This window comes from Nicotiana tabacum, chromosome 20 (assembly GCF_000715075.1).
Source record: "Nicotiana tabacum cultivar K326 chromosome 20, ASM71507v2, whole genome shotgun sequence".
Lineage (NCBI taxonomy): Eukaryota > Viridiplantae > Streptophyta > Magnoliopsida > Solanales > Solanaceae > Nicotiana > Nicotiana tabacum.
Window position 1 is genome coordinate 35,853,757 of NC_134099.1, and position 21,097 is coordinate 35,874,853.

Below are 21,097 nucleotides of genomic sequence, written 5' to 3' on the forward strand. Positions count from 1 at the left end.
TAAGGGGTTGCATTCACGTCGTAAAAATTTCACGGGACGCCCTATTTGGTTGCCCCCATTTAACCTATACCCATTTTTTTTAAAACTTTTAACTTGTACCCAATTTTTAAACAACTTCAACCCCTTTCTCCTCCTCCTTCTCCTCCTCAAAGTTATATCTGCCCCCATCTTGCTCAATATTGTATTAGGCAGCCAGTGCGACCTAACTTCTGATGGGAAGTTCACATGTTCCTCTGTTAGAAAAAGAAGCAAAAATGACATCTTTTTTAGGATTTCTGCACAAAGGAGTTCTATTAAATTAAGCTTCATTCCTTAGTTGGAGAAAGAAGCTCCCTTTGGATGATACCTTAGCTAAATTTAGTCGAAATATTATCTCCAAATGCCCTTGTTGTAGGTCTCCTCAACTAGAAACATATTCATTGAAAGTGAGACTGCCAATAGAATCTGGAAATACTTTTCCCATACTATGGACATCAAAATAGATTAAAACTCTCTTTCGGAACTGGTGGGGGCATCAACACAACAATTCTATGCAAGCTACAACAATTCTAACGTGAGAACAAAAACTTCAGCTCTAGTGCTGAAGTTTGCCAGTTACAAAAATAAAAACTTCGCCAGTTACAAACAAAAGCTTCAACTCTAGAGCTGAACTTCAAGCCCGACTACTAGAATGCGAAAGTTTTGTGTGATTGCCTTTGCTACTTCACCCCGTATGCTGAAATTATGCGAAAAAGCAAGTACGCTTGTAATATTTTTTGCAAAACGGGCACAAGTTAAAACGTGACACAAAAAGCGGGTATAAATGCAAATGTGCCCGTTCACTTTATCAAGTCCAATATGCCTCCCAATCTGAAGTCCAATGGATTTCTGGGCTCATAGTGTATGTTTCCACAAGAGAGGCCCAGCAAATAGTCTGGAATCAAGCCCAACAAATTCAAGAACACCATTACTTGTCGTCTTGGCCCAAAATTCTCTCAGATCATCATCATTGCAACGCCGCGCTTTATCTCTTCTGCGACTCTCTCTCTCTCACTGAGTCGCACTAACTCCATGGGCTCAGCTTCTACACTCTCTCTATGCTCTCACTCAACGGTAAACCCATTCTCCACCTTTTACCTCATCCATTTACTATAAATAAACTAAATTCTCAAACAAAAATTAAAATCTAATTTCTCCTCTCTTTTTTGTGGTAAATTTTAGGTGAATTTTGAATTTCATCGGAGAAAACTAGGGTTTGGAAGGGACCAAGCATTGAACAGCTCGTACAGCAGCTACGTTTTGCTTCCTATTTCGCGGTCACTGTATTTCAGTAGTAGTTGTAGTAGAAGTAAATGCTTGCAATTGAAACGCGTAATTGTTCGAGCTTCCTCGTCTAGTAGTACTGGTTCGAGACGTTCGTCGAGTTCTAGGAGAGTTTACAAGGAATCACAAGCTCAACCGCCAACATTACCTGTTGATCAAATTGCTTCTTTTGCTGTGCCCGCCGGTGCTTTTGTGGTCATCTCTTTTGGTATTCACATTTTGCCTTCTTTTTATCTTTTTGGTACTGAATTTGTTGTTTGCTAATCTTTTACGAAGACTACCGGAGTGAAGCGGAATGGATATAGAAGATTCATTATTGTAAGGAGTTTTTACACTCAGTGTAGATTTTTGATCAGGTATGGTAATATTTCATGACTAGATGCATCCAGAGGATGCAGAAACTGATAACAAAAGAGATAAATCTCCCTGCAAAACGTACAACCATATCCACCTAACTACTCATGGAGCTTAGAAAATCAAGAAATAAAATAGGATTATCTACATCAAAATGGTTCCCTCAAACAAAAAGATTAAGCAAATATCTTCTCTGCCAACTATCAGTGGAGTTTAACCTGTAATTGTAGGTTACTTATATTTAGCATAGAGATTTGGGTGGATAATCTAATAAGTGACCTGATTGTGCAAATATCTTTTAAGCCATCAATGCGATGAACTTAAACTCTTTACTCGAGTAGTTTGCATTTTTTGTCTACTCTTATTTTTAGTTAATACTAGTAGTATACCAAGAATCACAATTTAGAGAAGTTTAAATATAGTTCATTAAGACGAGAAGTATCTATTGTTTCTGAGAGTATGAATATCTTCTAACTTAATTTTTTAATAGGGTCTCTCTCTCATTGCTTTTTTCCTTTCAATCAAACTTTTACACCTTACAACTTTGTGGTGAATACGGTCGGTGTGGTGGATGCCGTAATGAGAATTGAGAAGTATTGGAAAAAATTTCAAAGGAAGATAGCTATTGGATTTTTGAAGCAGGATTACAAAATAATAAGTTCAAGTCTATGTTTTCCATTGTGTAGTTATTTATTATTGCCTTTTTATGTTCTGTTTAATTTCTTGAGATTACAGTTCCATCTTTTTGCATCAGTTTAAACTCAATATAGTGCACCTTATAACTTTTGCAAACTAAATAAAATTTGCTCGTTGTTGTTCTTGCATTTTTCCTCTTCGCCGTGCCAAATTAGTGGTCTAGGCAAGGTTTTAATATTTAGGGTAGAGGGAAGATGTAAATGGTGTTCCAATTTAGGCAGATGCTGGAATTGGCACTAGCTTTATGCTACTTATGTTTATAATATCTTTACCATTCTTACACCCAAGGGTGTGGCTTAGTGGTCAAGGAAATGGGTGCAAACTTTTGAGACTAAGGTTTAAATCTCAGCAAAGACAACAAATACTAAGTGGTTTCTTCCAATCTGCCTAAGTGGATAGAGTTACTCAGTATATGTGCTGGTGGAAGATAATAGGTACCCAGTTGAATAGTCGATGTGTGCGCAAGTTAGCCCGAACACCATCATTATCCCAATAGAATCCTTACCATTCTCCCAAAAGAAAAAACAATCAATGATGCTTGAATAGGTCAGGCTTCATGCGGTACCCAAAAAGAAAGGAAGGGTTCATGAGGTCTTGTGAGAAAAGTTTCAACTTAATAATGAAGTTGCAAGTTATCTGAGTGTTTGGCACTATGGCCCAGACTCAGTAGTTCAACTATGAAGCTGAACTAAAGTCTTTAAAGCAGAACATCCTGCGTTAAATCACCCTCTTTTTATTAAGTTGTTTATGATTAAAAAATGAGTAATCAGACAAGAGCTTGTAATTGTTCTTAGCATTGGCTCACATTTAGAACTTAGAAGTGCAGCACACTTGTTCAAACTCGAACTTACCTTCATTAATTCCAGTTAGCTCGTTTTTGGTGTCCCAGCTTCTATTTTTGGTGTCTATGGCTAGAAAGGAATAGCAGATGCTTTGAAGGAAACTCTTCTCCTATTCATGCTTTGAAGTGTAGATGTCTTACAAATACTTTTTGCTGGAGTAAACATCATACCGTAGATGTTTTTGATCAGCTTTTTGTCTTTATTAGCTCCTTAGAAGGCATATAGGGTGATCACTGTTTCAGGAGCTATTTCTTCTTTTTTCTTTCCTTTTACTTGTAATTGGCAGCATCTACTGGGTGCATTTTTAATGAAATAGACCTTACTTGATAAAAAAAAAGGTTCCAGTTAGCTCGTTACAGCGAAACAGAATTGCCGTTTTCATTTTTCAGCACTTTGTTTCATTTTAAATGTTTCGGTGCGTTTATTCCCATGAATGGATCGTGTACTTTGACATTTTGACCCACCTACTATTTAGTTGGCAATCTGTTGCAATCATTTAATTGATTCTATTTCTTAATTATCTAAATAGGTTAGCCATTGGAAAATGTATATCCCCTCTAAGTCAGCGATTTCTCTTACGGCTTTGAGGAATAGATGATGCAACAGCTTCACTAATTCATTCTTTGAACTAAATCCTTTCTTGTAATGAGGCTTGCTTATGTTGTCATCTTTTAGTTGTCAACTATAGTTCTATTCTTGACGGACATGTATTGTGTGATGACTTGTCGCACATTTTATGCAGTCTTCATTTGACTGTCTCCTGAAAGTCAAGAGAATCAGAAAGAGGAGTATTCTTATTAATTATGTAATTGCTAGAAGTTAATAGAATTGTTAAATTTTGTTACAGCTGTTAGAGAGAGCATATTTATTTATTTTTATATATCTGCAACATGTCCCCTCACGTGCGGGACTGGCTCTTTTTCACGAACCAAGTACATAAAAATTCATTTTGATACAAGTGGTGGTGAAACTTGAACTCAGGACCTTTGCCAAAAAAAGGCAAAAAAGGCAGCCCGATGCACTAAGCTCTCGATATGTGCGGGATCCGAGGAAGGGCCGGACCACAAGGGTCTATTGTACGCAGCCTTACCCTGCATTTCTGCAAGAGGCTGTTTCCACAGCTCGAACTCGTGACCTCCTGGTCACATGGCAACAACTTTACCAGTTATGCCAAGGCTCCCCTTCTAGCTCAGTACCTTTGCCTGCTCTAATATAATAACCATATAATCACTTCATCTATAGCCCGTACCCTCAATAATGTGGAATTCTTACCAGAATCATTAGTAATTGTGAAAAATATTCTTAATGATAATGTCGTAATATTTTAAGAATTCCAAAAGCTAGAAAATCTGATGTAATGTAGGTTAAACATCCTATATAAGAAGCCATGTTGTGTTTTGTTAAGAATTATTTTTACCAAAGATTTCTTCTTTTTCCCTTTTCAAGTGTTACATATCTTAGTAAGGGCTTAAATAATTTCTACCTATCAACATGTCGCAGTATACGTTCAGCCCGACCGATCTATTTTTTTTAACTAATCATGCTTCTTTTTATTATCCCTCTGGTGTCACTTTCTTTTTGGTAGCTGTTCTGGTGTTGTCGTGTCTTTCAGATGGCACCACAACTTTTCTAGTACTTTCTAGGTTACTATTTAGTGCTCGAGTTGCACCACTGATGTCCTAGAGATTTACCTGACCTTATTTCTTTTCCTTAGACAGTAATTCCTTGTCTCGCGTGCTGTAAGAAGCACTTTCTTTTGCTATGCAATTACCAGTAACTTTTCAGGATAAATAAATTCCACCCCTGCCTGTGCTTTTTGGTGACGTTTTCTACTGACAGGACATTCTGCAACTATATCCTCTAGTGAATTTTTAGTATTTCTTTTTCTTTTCTTTTTTTAATAAAAGATGAGAAATATCAAGTTATTTCACCATTTTCAATTTGAAGAGGTGTGTTCAAGTTGAGAGAATCGTTAAAAATATTGTTAGATTTTTATAGTGATTATGTTATTCTTGAAAGTCAAGTGAATCAATAATAATGTTGTCTAAGATTTTCTTAATCATTATTTTATGTTACTTAGAATCCTAAAGTTGGTAAACTTCCTTCTTAATGTTTTTTATGGTTTAAACTTCCTACTTAATATACTTCAAACACATTTAGATAAGGAGCTCTTTTATATGCGATTAACCTTTGATTTCAAAAAGAGTTTATTTCTCTTTTTTTTTACACTGTCAAATTCTTATAAACAGTTCATCAAACACTGATTTCATTGCTTCTAATTAGGCCAAATACATATGCAACCCCTTAAACTTGCCTCAATATTTTATTTAGACACTTAAACTCGAGTTAATACATATTGAACCCCTAAACTCGTTCAAAAATGTTTTATTAAACACATTTTGCTGACGTGGCAGAATGTTTTATTAAACTTTTTTCTTTTTCTCTTTTCCCTTTTGCTTCTCTTTTCTTAGAAGCTGTTGACCCACCTTGCCGGAAATTTTCTTGTCGGTGGCGAGTTCCATGGCTTCCTTGCAAAACTACTTTCTCATCTGTTTCACCTAGCCAGTACCTTCCTAATTGCAATGTTGCGGAATTCGAATTAGTCTCTCTCACCTCCTACCATTCTTCTTTAAGTGCCTTACAATTAAGCTTGAGTCCCTGAATAATAAAACTCACAAGCTTGTCTTATCACCATTAATGGCCCAGTACCCAGCATCAAATTCTTCTTTTTATCAGTTCTATCCCAATTTCTGCTTCGTAAGAATCCAATTTTTCATGTGGTTCGATGTATTAACTGTAAATTAATTTAAGCAAAAAGGTGGCAACAAATGACTATCGCCACCAGCTCCTCGCCGCTTTCTGCCATATTGGTCAAAATCATCAACACCCCACTGGTCAATTCCGTCAAAAAACACAACTGCTTTTCCAGCAAACATCTAGCTAGATGAGCTTCTGTGCAACTCTTTGAGACAAAGAGGAATCGGGGGATAGGATTGGACTTTGTTCATAAAATTGATGAAAGTGTTGGAAGAAGATTAGGAGGGGAGGTAGAGCTGTGTCGCAGGGGCGGGGGGCGGGGGGGGGGGGGGGGGGGATGGGATTGTTAGGACTGGACTTCGCTTGACAAGTCATATTTATTTTCGACATGTATATTTCTTATTGGTGCCATTTTCCGTGTCTGGCACATTTAATACACGTGCTTTGTTTTGTTTGTAAGCTGTCAAAATTGTGTTTAATAGATATACTTCTGGATGAGTTTAAGCGTTCAATAGGTACTAGCAGGGGGGGGGGTTTCAGGACTGGACTTCGCTTGACAAGTCATATTTATTTTCGACATGTATATTTCTTATTGGTGCCATTTTCCGTGTCTGGCACATTTAATACACGTGCTTTGTTTTGTTTGTAAGCTGTCAAAATTGTGTTTAATAGATATACTTCTGGATGAGTTTAAGCGTTCAATAGGTACTAGCTTGAGTTTAGGTGTCTAAATGAAATATCCAGGCAAGTTTAAGTTGTCGCATTTGTATTTGACCCTTCTAATTAATTCTAGCTTTTAGAGTTTTTACATTCTCAACTTTATCAAGAAAGAGGTTTAAATTCCCCAGAGCTCTTTCTTCAAAAAAGAATTGATGAAGCTGCTTAACTCTGCATCTTCAGAAAGAATAAAGTTCTTAGTATTACCACATTGTTTCACTGCTTCCACCCGTGACTATAGGCCCTTGCCATCTTCTATTGCTGCTCCCTTCTCTTTGTACTTGTTACAAGTAGTATCCTTTCTACTTTAGCATGTGATTTTTTCCTGGAGGTTGAGTCTTGTATGTACATGGCAGTTTGACTGAAGAATATTTCTACCTATAAATGTGACCAGAAATAGGAATCTTAAATAAAAGGAGGATTCTCTATGTTGTGCTAATCTATGTGTTCAGTTGACAGTTTTGTGGAAACTGGTGGAGAAAATTCTTCAACCCAAACCAGCCAAGACTTCAGCAGAAGAAAGCAAATCTACTGAAGGAGTAAAGTGGTTCATCGCCCCTGGGACAAACTTGTTGCCTGGTTTCAGTGAAAAGATTGAAAGAGAATCCAAGCTAAGGCTTAATGAGTTTGCTAAAGAGCTTAGATCTTTCAGCATTGTTGACATGTCAGGTAAAATTGCACTCAGTTGCTGGCTCAGCTGCTTCACATATTAAAATTGGTGTTCAAACTATGCTAAGTGCTGGCGTAAAAGATATCTACTCTTTTTTTTGGAAAGCTTAGATCAGGAACTTTAATTATTTATGGTTTTCAGGAAAGTGATGATGTCTGCAAAAGATTTGCCTAAACGTGTTAATTTTTAAGCACCCACCTCAACCACAGAAAGAAAACAAACAAATACCGAAGATGCTGTTTTTTTCCTTGTTTTGTGATAAAGCATGTTTTGCTTACTGACTTGTTGCAAGTTTAAGCTCCCCCGTCCCCCCAACACACACACCCAACCCCAAGCCCCCAAGCTCAAGACACCATGTTCAAATCTTTGCTGCATTTTCCTTGTTTTGTGACTAGGCATGGTTTACTTACTGATTATGGAATTATAATTTTCAAGTCGCAAGGTGCTTGGTTGAACATTTTTGTGTTTGGCAGGTCGAAACTTTGGAAATGACGGGCTAATTTTCCTAGCAGAGAGTTTAGCGTATAATAAGGTAATGTATTTTTTGCCTCTCTCTCTTTTTACCCCCTCTTCCTCCATCCTTTATCGGTATAGAGTTTGACATTATTAGTACAAGACGTTTCACCATGGTCTGTCTTGCTAATCTAAGAGGATGAAGCCATGATGATTGTAATGTAGACAAGTAACAACGAAAACCTTATTATTATTCATTGAATAATTTTTTGAACAAGCTTGTTTCCTTACCAATGTACGCTTCCTTTCTTTGCGTGTTATTTCCAGACAGCAGAGGAAGTGAATTTTGCTGCTAATGGAATAACTGCTGAAGGATTGAAGGCCTTTGATGGCATCTTGCAATCAAATAATGTACTAAAGACTCTTAACCTATCTGGAAATGCTATTGGAGATGAAGGAGCCAAGGTAATGCACAAATAGTATAGGTGGAATTTAAAGCATTAAATTCTTGCAAGACAGATGGCTACTAAGCTGATCCTAACTTTTTCTGTACGCTTCCTTGACTGTCATTCCACCTGTGGGTTGTTGTTGTTGTTGTCCTTGACTATCATTCCAATTTAACATGCATATTTGCACCCATATTTTCTATTCTACTTCTTATGTGTCTCTAGGCACTTTAGGATCAACATGAATATTTGGTGTTTATGGTTTGCATATGTTACCATATTTCGTGTTAGTCTGAGTGAGAGTTTTTTGCATATCCCCTGAGTTTGTTGGTCTTAAGGAAAAACATCAAACTGAGGCCTTTAGCTGATTTGTTTCTCTCAAGTCCAGAAACATCATGCTTAGAAGCTGCTAAATGGTTACCTGGAGCAGTTTTCGTTTCTCTTACTATTACTTTATGCAAACAACTTGTTAGAGAAATATCAGTTAACCTCACAATTCTTTCTATTCTAGTTTGTCATTCCTGAGCTTTCAATTGTAATATTCTGAAGTTCATTAATAAAAATTTACATTCACAGTGTCTATGTGCTATACTGGCAAATAACTCTGGTATTCAAAAGCTCCAGCTAAACAGCACCGGCCTAGGAGATGAGGTTAGCATATGCTTTTAGTATTTAAAGCCCTGTTGCTATATATTTTCTGCTTTAAGATCAATTATCCCTAAAAATGTTTTTGGCAATGGTTTATCTGAATTTTGCAGGGAGCTAAAGCTATTGGTGAAATGCTGAAAACAAATTCAACTTTGCGTGTAGTTGAACTAAATAATAATCAGATTGACTATTCTGTATGTTTCTTTAAGGAGAACTTGTAATTTGTATTGTTCAAATTTTTTACTATCTCAATTTCTGAAGGAAAACCTGTTTGATTTGAATATGGAGATAGGGATTTTCAGGTCTTGCTGGATCACTTCTTGAGAATAAAAGTTTACAATCGTTGCATCTCAAGTGAGCAAAATTTCTTCCACTATGCTTTTGTCTTTGCTTGTCCATTTGTCGTATGTCCAATTTTAGCAGTTTCCTATTTGTTTTTTTTTGGTGGTTATGGGGGTTGGGGGTGAGGGATTTGAATTGTGAAGGCATGTGAACTTTTATTTTATTTTTTTTAAATGGGAAAAAAAACTTTGATTTCCCTTATATCCTTCAATTATGTGCTTCAATTTACTTTTCAGTGGCAACTATGGTGGTGCTTTAGGTGCTGCAGCATTGGCTAAAGGACTGGAGGGCAATAAATCTTTGAGGGTACGTTTCTGATCAATTCCTCCCTCCCACACCCACCTTCTTACCCTATTCAGTTTCTTTTTTTTTTCTTCAAATTTTGACCTGGCAAATTATTGAGCTTCTCGTAAACTTGATATCTTGCTTCTGTGTCCTTGGGACAATTTGTTGGTATTTTGTGAATCTTACTTTCTGTTCTCATGCCCTTCTAGGGTAGGGGTAAGGTTGTGTACATCTTAGCCTCTCCAGACCCCACTTGTGGGAAATCACTGGATTTTTTGTTGTTGTTGTTGTTGTTGCTCTCATGTTTCAATTTGATCGCATAAAGAGCTATTTTTAAAATCTTCGATTGCGACCATTTTTAATTTTCTCTGTGACTGCTGACACTAGGATAGCATGCTAATGCGCTTAATGTTATTAAAGAAACTTTCTCTGTTTACCTGTTGGAGTACTATATATCCTAAAAACCCCTCATTTCTTCAACTATGCTTGAAATGTTTCTGTATGTGCAGGAACTTTATTTGCAAGGGAACTCTATTGGTGATGAAGGAGTACGGGCATTAATTTCTGGCCTATCTTCGCGTAAAGGTTTGCTTATGATGTATCATTAACCATTTTCTTTACCATATTCCTGTTGTGTTTTGTGCATATTCGTGGAGTTACATGCGTCACCGTTATATGTCTGCAGGGAAACTTGTCTTACTTGACATGGCCAACAACTCAATTACTGCTAGAGGTGCATTTCATGTAGCAGAATATGCCAAAAAAAGCAAAAGCTTACTATGGTTGAACCTCTATATGAATGACATCAAAGATGAGGTAATTGAATCACTTAGAACTTTCACATGTTCTTTTGGGGAAGGTTAATGATTGATTGACAGAGAAAAAATGAAGAGTATGACTTGGTTGGAGCTGAATGTGAGAGTTGTTCATTATTGAAAGCAGAGCATAGGGTTAGACCGCATGGTCGAAAAAAAACTTAATGGTTCCATACATTAAAGAAGATAATTTCCGTCTGGGTTTTATCACGTTGGGATGGCCAAAAACAAATATTAGAAGGTTTCCTTGGTCCATGGTGGTAACTGGAAGATGTTGAATGAATTGAGGTCCTTTTTTTTTTTTTTGGTGAGCGGGTCCGGACTTCAATCTCTCGATATGCGTTGACTTTTCTTTCCTCCCCAATTGATATCCGTCAGGGAGCTGAAAAAATTGCAGAAGCTTTGAAGGAGAACCGCTCAATAACTAACATAGATCTAGTAAGCTGTTGTTTCTTCTTTTCTATTTATTTAATATTTCTCGTTTGTTCAGGGAGGAGGTTGTTGTTTCTTAGTCAAGAATTATTTTCATACTGGTATTTGCATACCCTTCGATGACTGAAGTTCTATGAAAATTTTACAGGGGGGCAATGACATACATGCTAAGGGTATCAGTGCCTTAGCAGAAGTTCTGAAAGATAATTCTGTGATTACCTCAGTGAGTTTCATCAAAATGTTTCCTTTTGCTGATGTCTCGAAAAAGAGATACTTAAAATTTCTTACACACAGTTAGAGCTTGGTTACAACCCCATTGGACCAGAGGGGGCAAAGGCATTAGCAGAAGTCCTCAAGTTTCATGGAAATGTGAAAGATCTCATGCTTGGTTGGTGTCAGGTAATCGATGGATTGTTTCATATAAGCTCTATTTATTCAACTCTTTTAGCATGCTTACCTAATTTTATTGCAGATTGGAGCCAAAGGTGCAGAGGCTATTGCTGATATGTTGAAGTACAATAGTACCATCTCTAATCTAGACTTGCGAGCCAATGGACTTAGAGACGAGGTTTTAATTCGTAGTTTATAGTTCATTCATCCTGTGACAATCTTCAATTTCCCTCAAAGTACAATAACTATCTCCTTTTCAGGGTGCAATCTGCCTTGCTCGGAGCTTAAAGGTGGTCAATGAAGCCTTGACAACACTCAATTTAGGGTTCAATGAAATTAGAGTATGTAACTCCTTTTAAGCACAACCTCCTGTCTCGATAAACTTAGCTTCTTGCAAACTTAGTCTCTCTTGTGCACAGGATGAAGGAGCTTTCTCCATCGCTCAAGCACTGAAGGCAAACGAAGATGTAAGACTCACATCCATAAATCTTACCAGCAACTTCCTCACCAAACTAGGGCAGGTATCTTCAAATGACACCCTATCTTATTCTCATCTTCAGCTGTTTTACACAATATTTAGATCCTCACAACATCTGGATGGATTTCCAAATTTCAGACAGCTCTCACTGATGCAAGAGACCATGTGTTTGAGATGACTGAGAAGGAGCTTGCTGTTATGTTCTAAAATACTACACTCCTTTGATCAAATATATTTTTCTCCTACTTTCTATTCTTGTGGTTGGGGCATGGGTGCATAGATGGAGGATTTTGCCGTCTTCTTTTTTTTTTTTTTTTTTTGCTGTTTTCTTTTTAGGGAATAGAATCACAGCCCACCATGATATTATTTCCACTTGTGTGGATCTCGAGTCTACCCTGAGTTCCCTTTTGTGTCTGAAATTTTGAGTGGGTAAGGGTGGGAATTTTGGTATTGAGCTATGTGCTGATATTGTCGAAGAACTCTTCTTTTAGTCTTCTCATTTGATAATGTTAAGTGGCATGTATACGACAATTCTTCGGCATGTAGACGACAATTCTTCAATATTAATTGTTAGGTTATTGTAATGCATAACAGATCCAGCGAGGTATTCCTATTGAGAGCTTCAGTGTTTTTTTTTTTTTTGGGTTGGTTTTTTTAGGACTTAAGATTCATTTTTAAGTTCTTTGAGCTATTTTTGGTTCTCTATCTTTGAGCCTATTCGATGGTAAAGGACGAAACGAGCTACCTTATAGTCATTCTCCTTTTCTGAAGCATTCTGATAAAATGTGCTGCGTTCTAATGCTTATCCTTCCCCTTGAAAAATAGGGGACACAGAAAAACCACGAATAAAGAAAAAAAAAAGGGATGTGTATTTAAAATTCATACCGTTAAGGGTTAAAAAAAAATCTCGAACTATATGCATAGCATGTTCGTATACGATCCAGAAACTGCTTGTTTATTTTAGTTGGCATCTTGTGTACGTCGAGCTTGTAAAGTTCTCAAATTGGAATTTTGTGGGATAAGGTGGACAGCTGGGGTTTTGAAAATCTGTAAGGCAGATTACTCAGTGGATAACTATTCAAGGTTACTTGGAATAGAGTGTTTTCAGGACAGAGCTGAACAACACGAAATGTGGCTAAGATCTCTAAATGACATATCTGCATGAGCATCACCAGATTTTTTGGTGTGCGAGTAACTACTTCCAGAAAGTAAGGGGGAAGACATCAGAGAACTCTACATGTATACAAGTGTGCAAGTCAAAGTCAAATGGCAAAGGGATATGCGTGAGTTAGAGATGGATTCAAGATTTTAATTAAATTTTTATCATGATAAACGGATAGTTATCGGATCATATTAGAGCTCGCCAGAAAGTACTTGGTACTACTATTATTGGGGGAACAATACCTAATTCCGAAGATGCTTCAAATCTTTTCGGTTGCTCGTTCGAGAACTATATATATATATATATATATATATATATATATAGACGTTTAATATAACTATAAAGAGCAAAATGCAGCTTACAAATAGACTAGTACAGAAAACAATAAAACTGGGATGATGACTTTTGTCTTTTTGGCTCCTTGTACTGCCTCCTTTTCCAGTAGTAGTGCAGATTTTCAGTAGACTCCAGCTCAAACATTAGATAACTACGCGGTTTCTAGTGTCATCTTTTGATTTGCATGGTCCGCTCTTTCTTCTTTTTCTTCTAATCTTTTCAAATTCTTAGTTGGATGGATGGTGATTTGAAGGGATGAAAAAGGAAAGAAACCAATAGCACAGTAACTGAATTATTCCTCCTCCTGCTTAGCAGACCTCAATTTATGAGGAAAACAACTGGATTGTAGCTGGCAACTTCTCCAACTTGTCTCCCTTTTCAGGTTTTAGAGTACATTTTCAAGTAAATTAACATCTTTTTAGAAACTAGACCACAATGTTGAGCTATAGTGAGGGAAAAAAAAAGAAAGAACAACTCGATGCATAAAGCGTCCCGCATTTACACAATGCCCGAGGAAGGGTTGTACCTCCAAGGGATGTGATATAGATAGTCTATCCTGATGCTAACATTAGTAGCTGCTTCCATGGCTATACTGAAACAATAATGAAATAGCTTTGACATTGGGAGCATCACATTATTTCCTAGAGCGTGTTTGGTTTACCTCATTAACAAAATTAATCTCAAAATAAATTCTACTTAAATAATAGAATGTTTAATTGTTTATACAAGAAAAAAAAAATCTGTGATAACCAACGTTTGTTGCGGTTAGTGAACTCTGTATTGCTAATACAGTCACAAGTTATGCAAAAATATCATATTATCTTAGATGAAATAGAATGTACAAAATAGAATAATCTTTAAAGTAAATAATTCCTACATAATAATTTTTATATTGTTATCTTAAAGTAAATAATTCTTACATCGTTACAGATCACATAACAAGCCTCTTTTATTAGTCACTCCTTCAAACAAGTAGAACTAAGTGTCTCCTGCTCAAATATGTTGCAGACTTTCATATTCCTTTCTGTTCAAATTAAAAATGAATAAATTGGAGACAGCAAAATATGAGTCCGGAACCCAATTGTGTTTTTTTTGGACTCAAAATACATAAATAGATGGGAAAAAAAGGTGACATTTTTATGTATAGCGCCAAGTATTGTGGCGCTATACTGAAAAAGCTGACACGCCTAGGTATAGCGCCACAATACCTGGCGCTATACATAAGTTTTATAATTCGAACTGTCTTCTTCATCTCCTCTGGTTCTCCTCTTCCTCAATTTTTTACTCCCTTGGTCCCCCCATACCCGCTGCCCCCAATTTTTTTTAAAAAAAAATTTCTGGGTCCCCCCGTTACATAATACTTGAAGAATGTAGGTCCCACATTCGAGTAGAGCTTCGTATTATTGTTGATTCACATTTCCGGAGTCAAAATTTCAATTTATTTGCTTTTCCGAAAATTCTAAATCGAGGTATTTCGGTTTATTTTAAGTTGAAACTTTGATAATAATGCATATTATTTGTTTGTATGTGTTCTATTTCGATTTGTGTTTTTTATTTAGAAACTAGCATATTAAATTTATCCGAATTTAATATTAGTGTTTTATAAAAAAATATAAATTTGTGTGTTAATACCCTGATTTATATATATGTGTTTTCATGCCTTTTTGTGTTTTATTTGCAATTAAATTTATTTGTTGTTAATGTTTAGTTTAGATTATTTTTTAGCATAGTAAAATCTAGACCTTTTTAGCGTAGTAAAACGTAGACCCTTTTAGCGTAGTAAAATTTAGAGCCTTGTAGCGTAGTAATGTGTAGTATTTTCCGAGCCTCAAAATATCGAGCCTGGAACCTATATATATATATATATAATTTGTACAATTAAGTTATTAAAAAATATGAATTTAAATTATAAAAAAATACATAATTATTAATGATAGTTTGGTGTCACTGGTCCTCAAAATATCGAGCCCTGAACCCATATATATATATATATATATATATAATTAAGTTATTAAAAAATATGAATTTAAATTATAAAAAATACATAATTATTAATGATAGTTTGGTGCCACTGGGCCTCAAAATATCGAGCCCGGAACCCATAAGTATATATATATATATATATATATATATATATATATATATATATATATATATATATATATATATATATATAATTTGTACAATTAAGTTATTAAAAAATTTGAATTTACAGTTGACGACATGGACGCGACTATACATCCCGGCCCTCGGACGTTGGATCTATTAGCCCTACAACCCCAACATAGATCCGAGTATATATGGGACGGACAGTTGCTTACGCAGACTTTTTGGGCTATGAGAGTGGATCTATTGTGGGAGTTTTTGAGTCCTCCCTGCGTTCTACATCCCCACGTGATCCATTACCTGGAGGAAATGGGATTATATAGGATTATACCGGATACAGCTCGACTATGCTTTGATCACTGCCTTGATTGAGCGGTGGAGACCGGAGACGCACACTTTCCATTTGCCCATCGGCGAGGCCACCATCACACTCCAGGACGCTGAGATTTTATATGGCTTGTCCGCTGATGGCTTGCCAGTTTTACTGCCTGCAACCATGAGATATTATTCGCGGCAAGCATATTGGAATATGCTGCACATGCTCACGGGTTTCATGCCGGAGGACGAGGAGGTAGCGTCTGGGTCCAATCGTATACAATTGGTCCCCATTAGAGACCACCTGGTGCAGATCCACCATACTATCACCGACGAGTCAGCGGAGGTGGATGTACAACGATATACGAGGCTGCTGTTGCTCCTTCTATTTAGGGGGGTCTTGTTCCCGAACACTTCGGGGAACCTAGTAAGCCTCCGTTTTCTGCATCATATTGCCCGATTCGAGGATACAACCATCTACAGCTGGGGTTGTGCTGTCATCTCATATCTGTACAAGCAGATGTGTCGGGCTTGCATCGGCACGCAGATAGACGTTGGTGGCTTTCTGCCGCTTCTACAGGTGACAACATATTCAAATAATATGTCCATTAGTTACAATTCTACCTAGTTATAGTTAATCTTATACTTTACGTCAACTTTGTATGTTAGGTTTGGGTCTGGGAGCGATTTCTGTAGTTTCAGCCACCTCTACCACAGCTACCGACTAATGTGGAAATTTCGCAACTCCCTCTAGCCTGTAGGTGGGTTATGCGTCATACTCTTGCACGAGAGTATGATGCCCATCATAATCTCTCCCTCTGCAGGGATTTGTTGGATCTGCTGGAGGACGCACATGTGAATATCTAACTAAACTTAAGTGTGCATTTTACAAGCCCTACTTAAGTGTGCTTTATCACGAAAAAGCATCTCCTTTGCAAGCACCGTTGGTATAGACTCATCCCACATTGCTGTCCGGATTTCATCAAAATCTCTTGTGAGAGCTTCTACATCCGGCACGGTTGGCAAGTTATCAATGTAAGGAATCTCCCTTGAATGAAACGGCACTTCGGACTCGTACACTCTTCGTCTATGGGGGTCTCTATTCAAATCAGGTCCTTCCTCCTCATCCTGCTCATCATCATCCTTACGAAAAAAAGGTGCCTCGTCTCTGGATTTATCGGCATTGTTATCGTAATCACTGTTCTGTTCCTCACTCTGTGCATCTGCCATATCCCGATGTAATACGTCGTTTTTGGTCAATTGAGTGAGTACAGGTGGTTCAACTTGCTCGTTTTCACTGCACAACCAACAAAAATATAAGCTACTGAAATTAATAAATGCTTTCCATATGGCTATATCACTTCACTTACAAGTCGTAATGTGATGAAATTCTATGATGGACGTTTTCAATTAGGTGATGACTACCAGATGGGTCACTTGTAAAATTCATATCCGGCCGGTACCCCCTATTAGATATATGAGCATTAATACAAATTCAATACGCCAAAAATATACATAATTAACACAAATGAAAATTGAACTTTGTCACTCGTCTTGTGAATTATGGAAAGCAAGGTATAAATTATTTTCTTGCTGCTCATTCGCCGACGGTAGTTTAAATCAAGGAAAACTCTTTCATCCGGAACCTGTCCGGCAAAAACTGCTCCAGAATAACCACCCGATGACTGGAGGTTATCTCTACTACGCACAACCTCGTTTTTTGGAACGTCTTCGACCTTCACGTACATCTCCAACATTGTGATTACAAGAAATTCCCAGCATTCGTCCGGAGTCCTCAGAAAATCACTCAAAGTTTCATCATCGTCGATGTTAAACTCCGAGTAAAAAGCAACCCCTTGCGGAGTGACGGAATACGGATATCTTCCGGTTACTTTAAGTATCACTGAACGTTTCCTCACACTCATTTTTTTGCATAACAACGATATCAATTTATCGTACTCTATTGTAAGTGGCAATTTAACATGACACTGAGCAGGTAAACTGTAGCCCACGGAGTTATTCTCCATCACAACCTCACCCCCCCTCCAATATAATGAAACTCTTATTCTACGCTCTTCGGATATAATGAAAATATGTTGGAGAATTTAACAACAGTAAAAGTTTCAACAAGAGTTAAATTTTTTTTTGAATGAATTTGTATACAATCCTAATCTCTTTATATAGGAAATGGCTAGTCGAGAATTTTTTTTTTATATATATATAGCGCCCAAAAAGTTGGCACTATACACTTTTGAATTATTGAAGTCAGGAATTGTTGGTGGGGCCAGGAAAAAGGAGTATAGCGCCAAAATATCAGGCGCTATATATAAAACTTATGTATAGCGCCAAGTATTGTGGCGCTATATCTGGACGTATCAGCTTTTTCAGTATAGCGCCACAATACTTGGCGCTATACAGTAACGACACAGTTAACGTTACTGTATAGCGCCAAGTATTATGGTTCTATATATAAAAATGTCACTTTTTTTTCCACCTATTTACTAAGTGAAGGACACTTAGTAAAGTTTCTAATACACCAGCTGTACATTGAATCTTTGTTAGGCATGGCACATCATCAACATCATTTGTTGGCTACTGTCTGCCTCAATCCTGTTTTCAGGACCATCCTTCGTATTTCGAGCCCACTGAAACTTCCAAAATTGGCCAAAAACAGAAGCAATAATATAGTACCAAAGTAAAGGCAGGTTACCATTCTCCACTTTATTCTTAAGCACTTGTAAGCAGAGGGTGGAATGAGGATTTGGTGGCCGAGTGACATTCAATATAAATTTATTACTGTTTATAATGATTAGTACGGTAGCCTATGCTAATATTTAACTATATTTTAAAAATATTTGTAAGTATATATAGACTTTTTATTAAAATTTTCGGGCATTGGTGACCCTTTAAATTAACATTTGCGTCCGCCTCTGCAGTGGTAAGGACAAGGTTTATCTTAGGTTTACATTCAAATGTTAAAAACAGTTTACTTATGAAAAAAAACTTCTTAATGTAAAATATAAATAATGCTATATATTCAGCACCCTGATTAGTGTTTTGATCAAGTTAATAGATACAACACTCCTTATAACAAATTTCTATAAGATAGATAATAAGTAAATTTAATACCATCACTATGATATAATCAATTGTAATAAGTAATAAATTAGTACTTACTATCTTTTGAAGTTAGCAGTCATGTTTGCCAGAGGCGGATGGAGTTTAAAATAACATGATTCAACTGAACTCATTATTTTTAATGCAGAGCATAAGTTTGTGAGTAAAAATTACTAAATTGCAATAAATAATAGATATGATTGAGTGTCACTATATTCTGTTATCCAAAAATAATGAGTATCAAAGAAGTGGTCGGTTGATTGAGATCCCTCGTCCTTAATCAAAGATTACAAGTTTGAAACGTGTGAATGAAGATCGTTTGTTGGGAGCTCGCTACCTCCCTCTAAGGGTCTAGCCCAGAGGTAGATCTATATTTTATAGTGAGGGGTTACCGAACTTTGTAAGCTTCGGCAAAAAATTTGTATATGTATATTTATATACCTTGAAAATAGTTAATTTAAAATAGACATTCTGATTACTAAAAGTCTGATCCGAATTAATCAAGCTAGTAAATTTCGAATATGGTGGGTCAAAAAATAGTATAAAGGAAGTGAATAACAACAGATGAAAAAAAAAGTAGGGAAGACCAGGACTGACTGTTCCACTTTGATGATCCATGGTGCATGCATAAATAAGCTGTTATTTAAAGTAAAACTAGGGGCAATTAGATCACGAGATTCCTATAAATTATACGCACTGAGTTTCTTGCACCCAAAAAACCAGTTCCAAACTACAAAGAAACTAAGGCAAAGACCAAGAAAACATTCTGTCTCATTCAAAAACTCAACAAAAATGACTTCAAGATTGCTTCTACTTTTCACCTTCTTCCTCTTCTGCCTACTTGCTCATGTAAAGTTGAAATCATTTTTCACCTAATTATTCCCATACAATTTTTTTTCTTTTGTGGAATTAGTCTAATGTTATTTTCTTTGCAGGTCTCTTCTGATATTGATATTGAAGAAAAGCAAACTCAGGTGTTTCTTTACTCTTTTTCCATCATTTAACCCAAAAAGAAATTGATACTTCAACTAAACGGCATAAAATTTCCATCATATCTTATGACCTAATATACTTGAGGTAGGGTACATCTTCTTAAACATAGTATAAAAGCTGGACTCATCTCTCTTCTTGATTTACTAATGTAAGTCCCTCATGTTATATTGTTTACGTTCTAAATGTTTAGAATGTCTATGTTAATTGTGGGAATCGGTGACGAAGCCACTTCACATATATTGAAGGGTGATCAATTGACACTTGTATTGCATATATAGGTATAAAAATTATTTTTTATATGTGTTTATTAAATCTTAGAACACCTTTCCCGAAATCTTTGCTTTGCCACTAGTGGAAATAGTAGCTGTTTTATTATCTTGGACAACCCTCACTTGCCAGCTTCTAAAATAGGTGTTTGGTCAAAGGTTCGTTACATGAGTTCGGCCGAATGTTATTTTCTTATAAACTAAGTGGATGAACTTTAAGTATGAATAATTTCTCTATTACCTTCTTGTTTGACATTATATTGTATGTGCAAATCTTTATTAGGTGGTGAAAGGAGCTAACAGGAGGCTCTTGCCATATGTAGGTAATTATCAATCTATTTCATCTCAAAAGGAAAAGAACTTGAGTTTTGACAACTCTGTTTTTTGTTGGGAAGTACAGATTGTGGAGGACTGTGCAAAGTGAGATGCAGTTCACACTCAAGGCCAAATGTATGCACCAGAGCCTGTGGGACTTGTTGTATGAGATGCAAATGTGTTCCTCCTGGTACTTCTGGTAACAGACAAGTATGTGGTAAATGCTACACAGATATGACTACTCATGGCAACAGGACCAAGTGCCCTTAATTAAAATGCTTGTCTAAGACGTAGTTTTTGTTGTTACATAGCTAGTTACTCATGTAGGACTTTAATTTATACTCAACCTTGTTTTTTGTTTTTTTTTCAATTTTCTAAGTTTGTTTTATTACCACCCCAAGAAAAAGAAAAAAAATAGGTGAGAATATGTGTTTTGAGCTTTCTGATGTAAAAAGTTAATCCTGTGCGGTTCCTCGCATAGAGACGTTTAATTTCTTAGGGTTGAATTTCAATGTCAAAGTTTCAGTTTTCATGACTGGCTAGTTTATTGTTCTTGAATTACAGCTTATAATTTGCAATCCAAGTTTAAAGTAATGCTCTTAAATTACTTCATACAAGACAAATTTGAAAGGTTATCAGTATAAAGAAAACATAAGTTTTGGTTGATTGGGTGCGTCGATCCATATGCTGATAGGACATAGCATGTATCCGGAATAGTAGTGAAAAATTATGTTGCTCGGACTCTCTAAAAGTGTTGCCGTACCCGTGTCCGATCCTCCCGAAATACACTAAATTTGGAGGATCCGAAGCACCCAACAATTCTTTCGAGTAACATAGGTGAAAAAAGATATTATCCATGC

At 36.5% G+C, this 21,097-nt stretch overlaps 2 protein-coding genes across 2 annotated transcripts; both read left to right on the forward strand.

The window, feature by feature from the left end:
• Positions 1-947: 947 nt before the first annotated feature.
• Positions 948-12,244, forward strand: LOC107790378 (uncharacterized). The gene is made up of 18 exons (XM_075241432.1): positions 948-1,092; positions 1,201-1,510; positions 7,128-7,337; positions 7,812-7,870; positions 8,119-8,256; positions 8,814-8,888; positions 8,996-9,079; positions 9,178-9,239; positions 9,464-9,533; positions 10,022-10,097; positions 10,198-10,328; positions 10,706-10,765; positions 10,908-10,982; positions 11,054-11,158; positions 11,232-11,327; positions 11,410-11,490; positions 11,569-11,670; positions 11,766-12,244. The coding sequence occupies exons 1-18, from the start codon at positions 1,051-1,053 to the stop codon at positions 11,832-11,834; spliced, it is 1,845 nt and encodes a 614-aa protein (XP_075097533.1). The 5' UTR covers positions 948-1,050; the 3' UTR covers positions 11,835-12,244.
• A 7,023-nt stretch (positions 12,245-19,267) lies between these two features.
• Positions 19,268-20,664, forward strand: LOC107790377 (gibberellin-regulated protein 3-like). The gene is made up of 4 exons (XM_016612299.2): positions 19,268-19,512; positions 19,599-19,637; positions 20,206-20,245; positions 20,323-20,664. Exons 1-4 carry the CDS (start codon positions 19,273-19,275, stop codon positions 20,505-20,507), a joined length of 504 nt encoding a protein of 167 aa, XP_016467785.2. The 5' UTR covers positions 19,268-19,272; the 3' UTR covers positions 20,508-20,664.
• Positions 20,665-21,097: the final 433 nt, after the last annotated feature.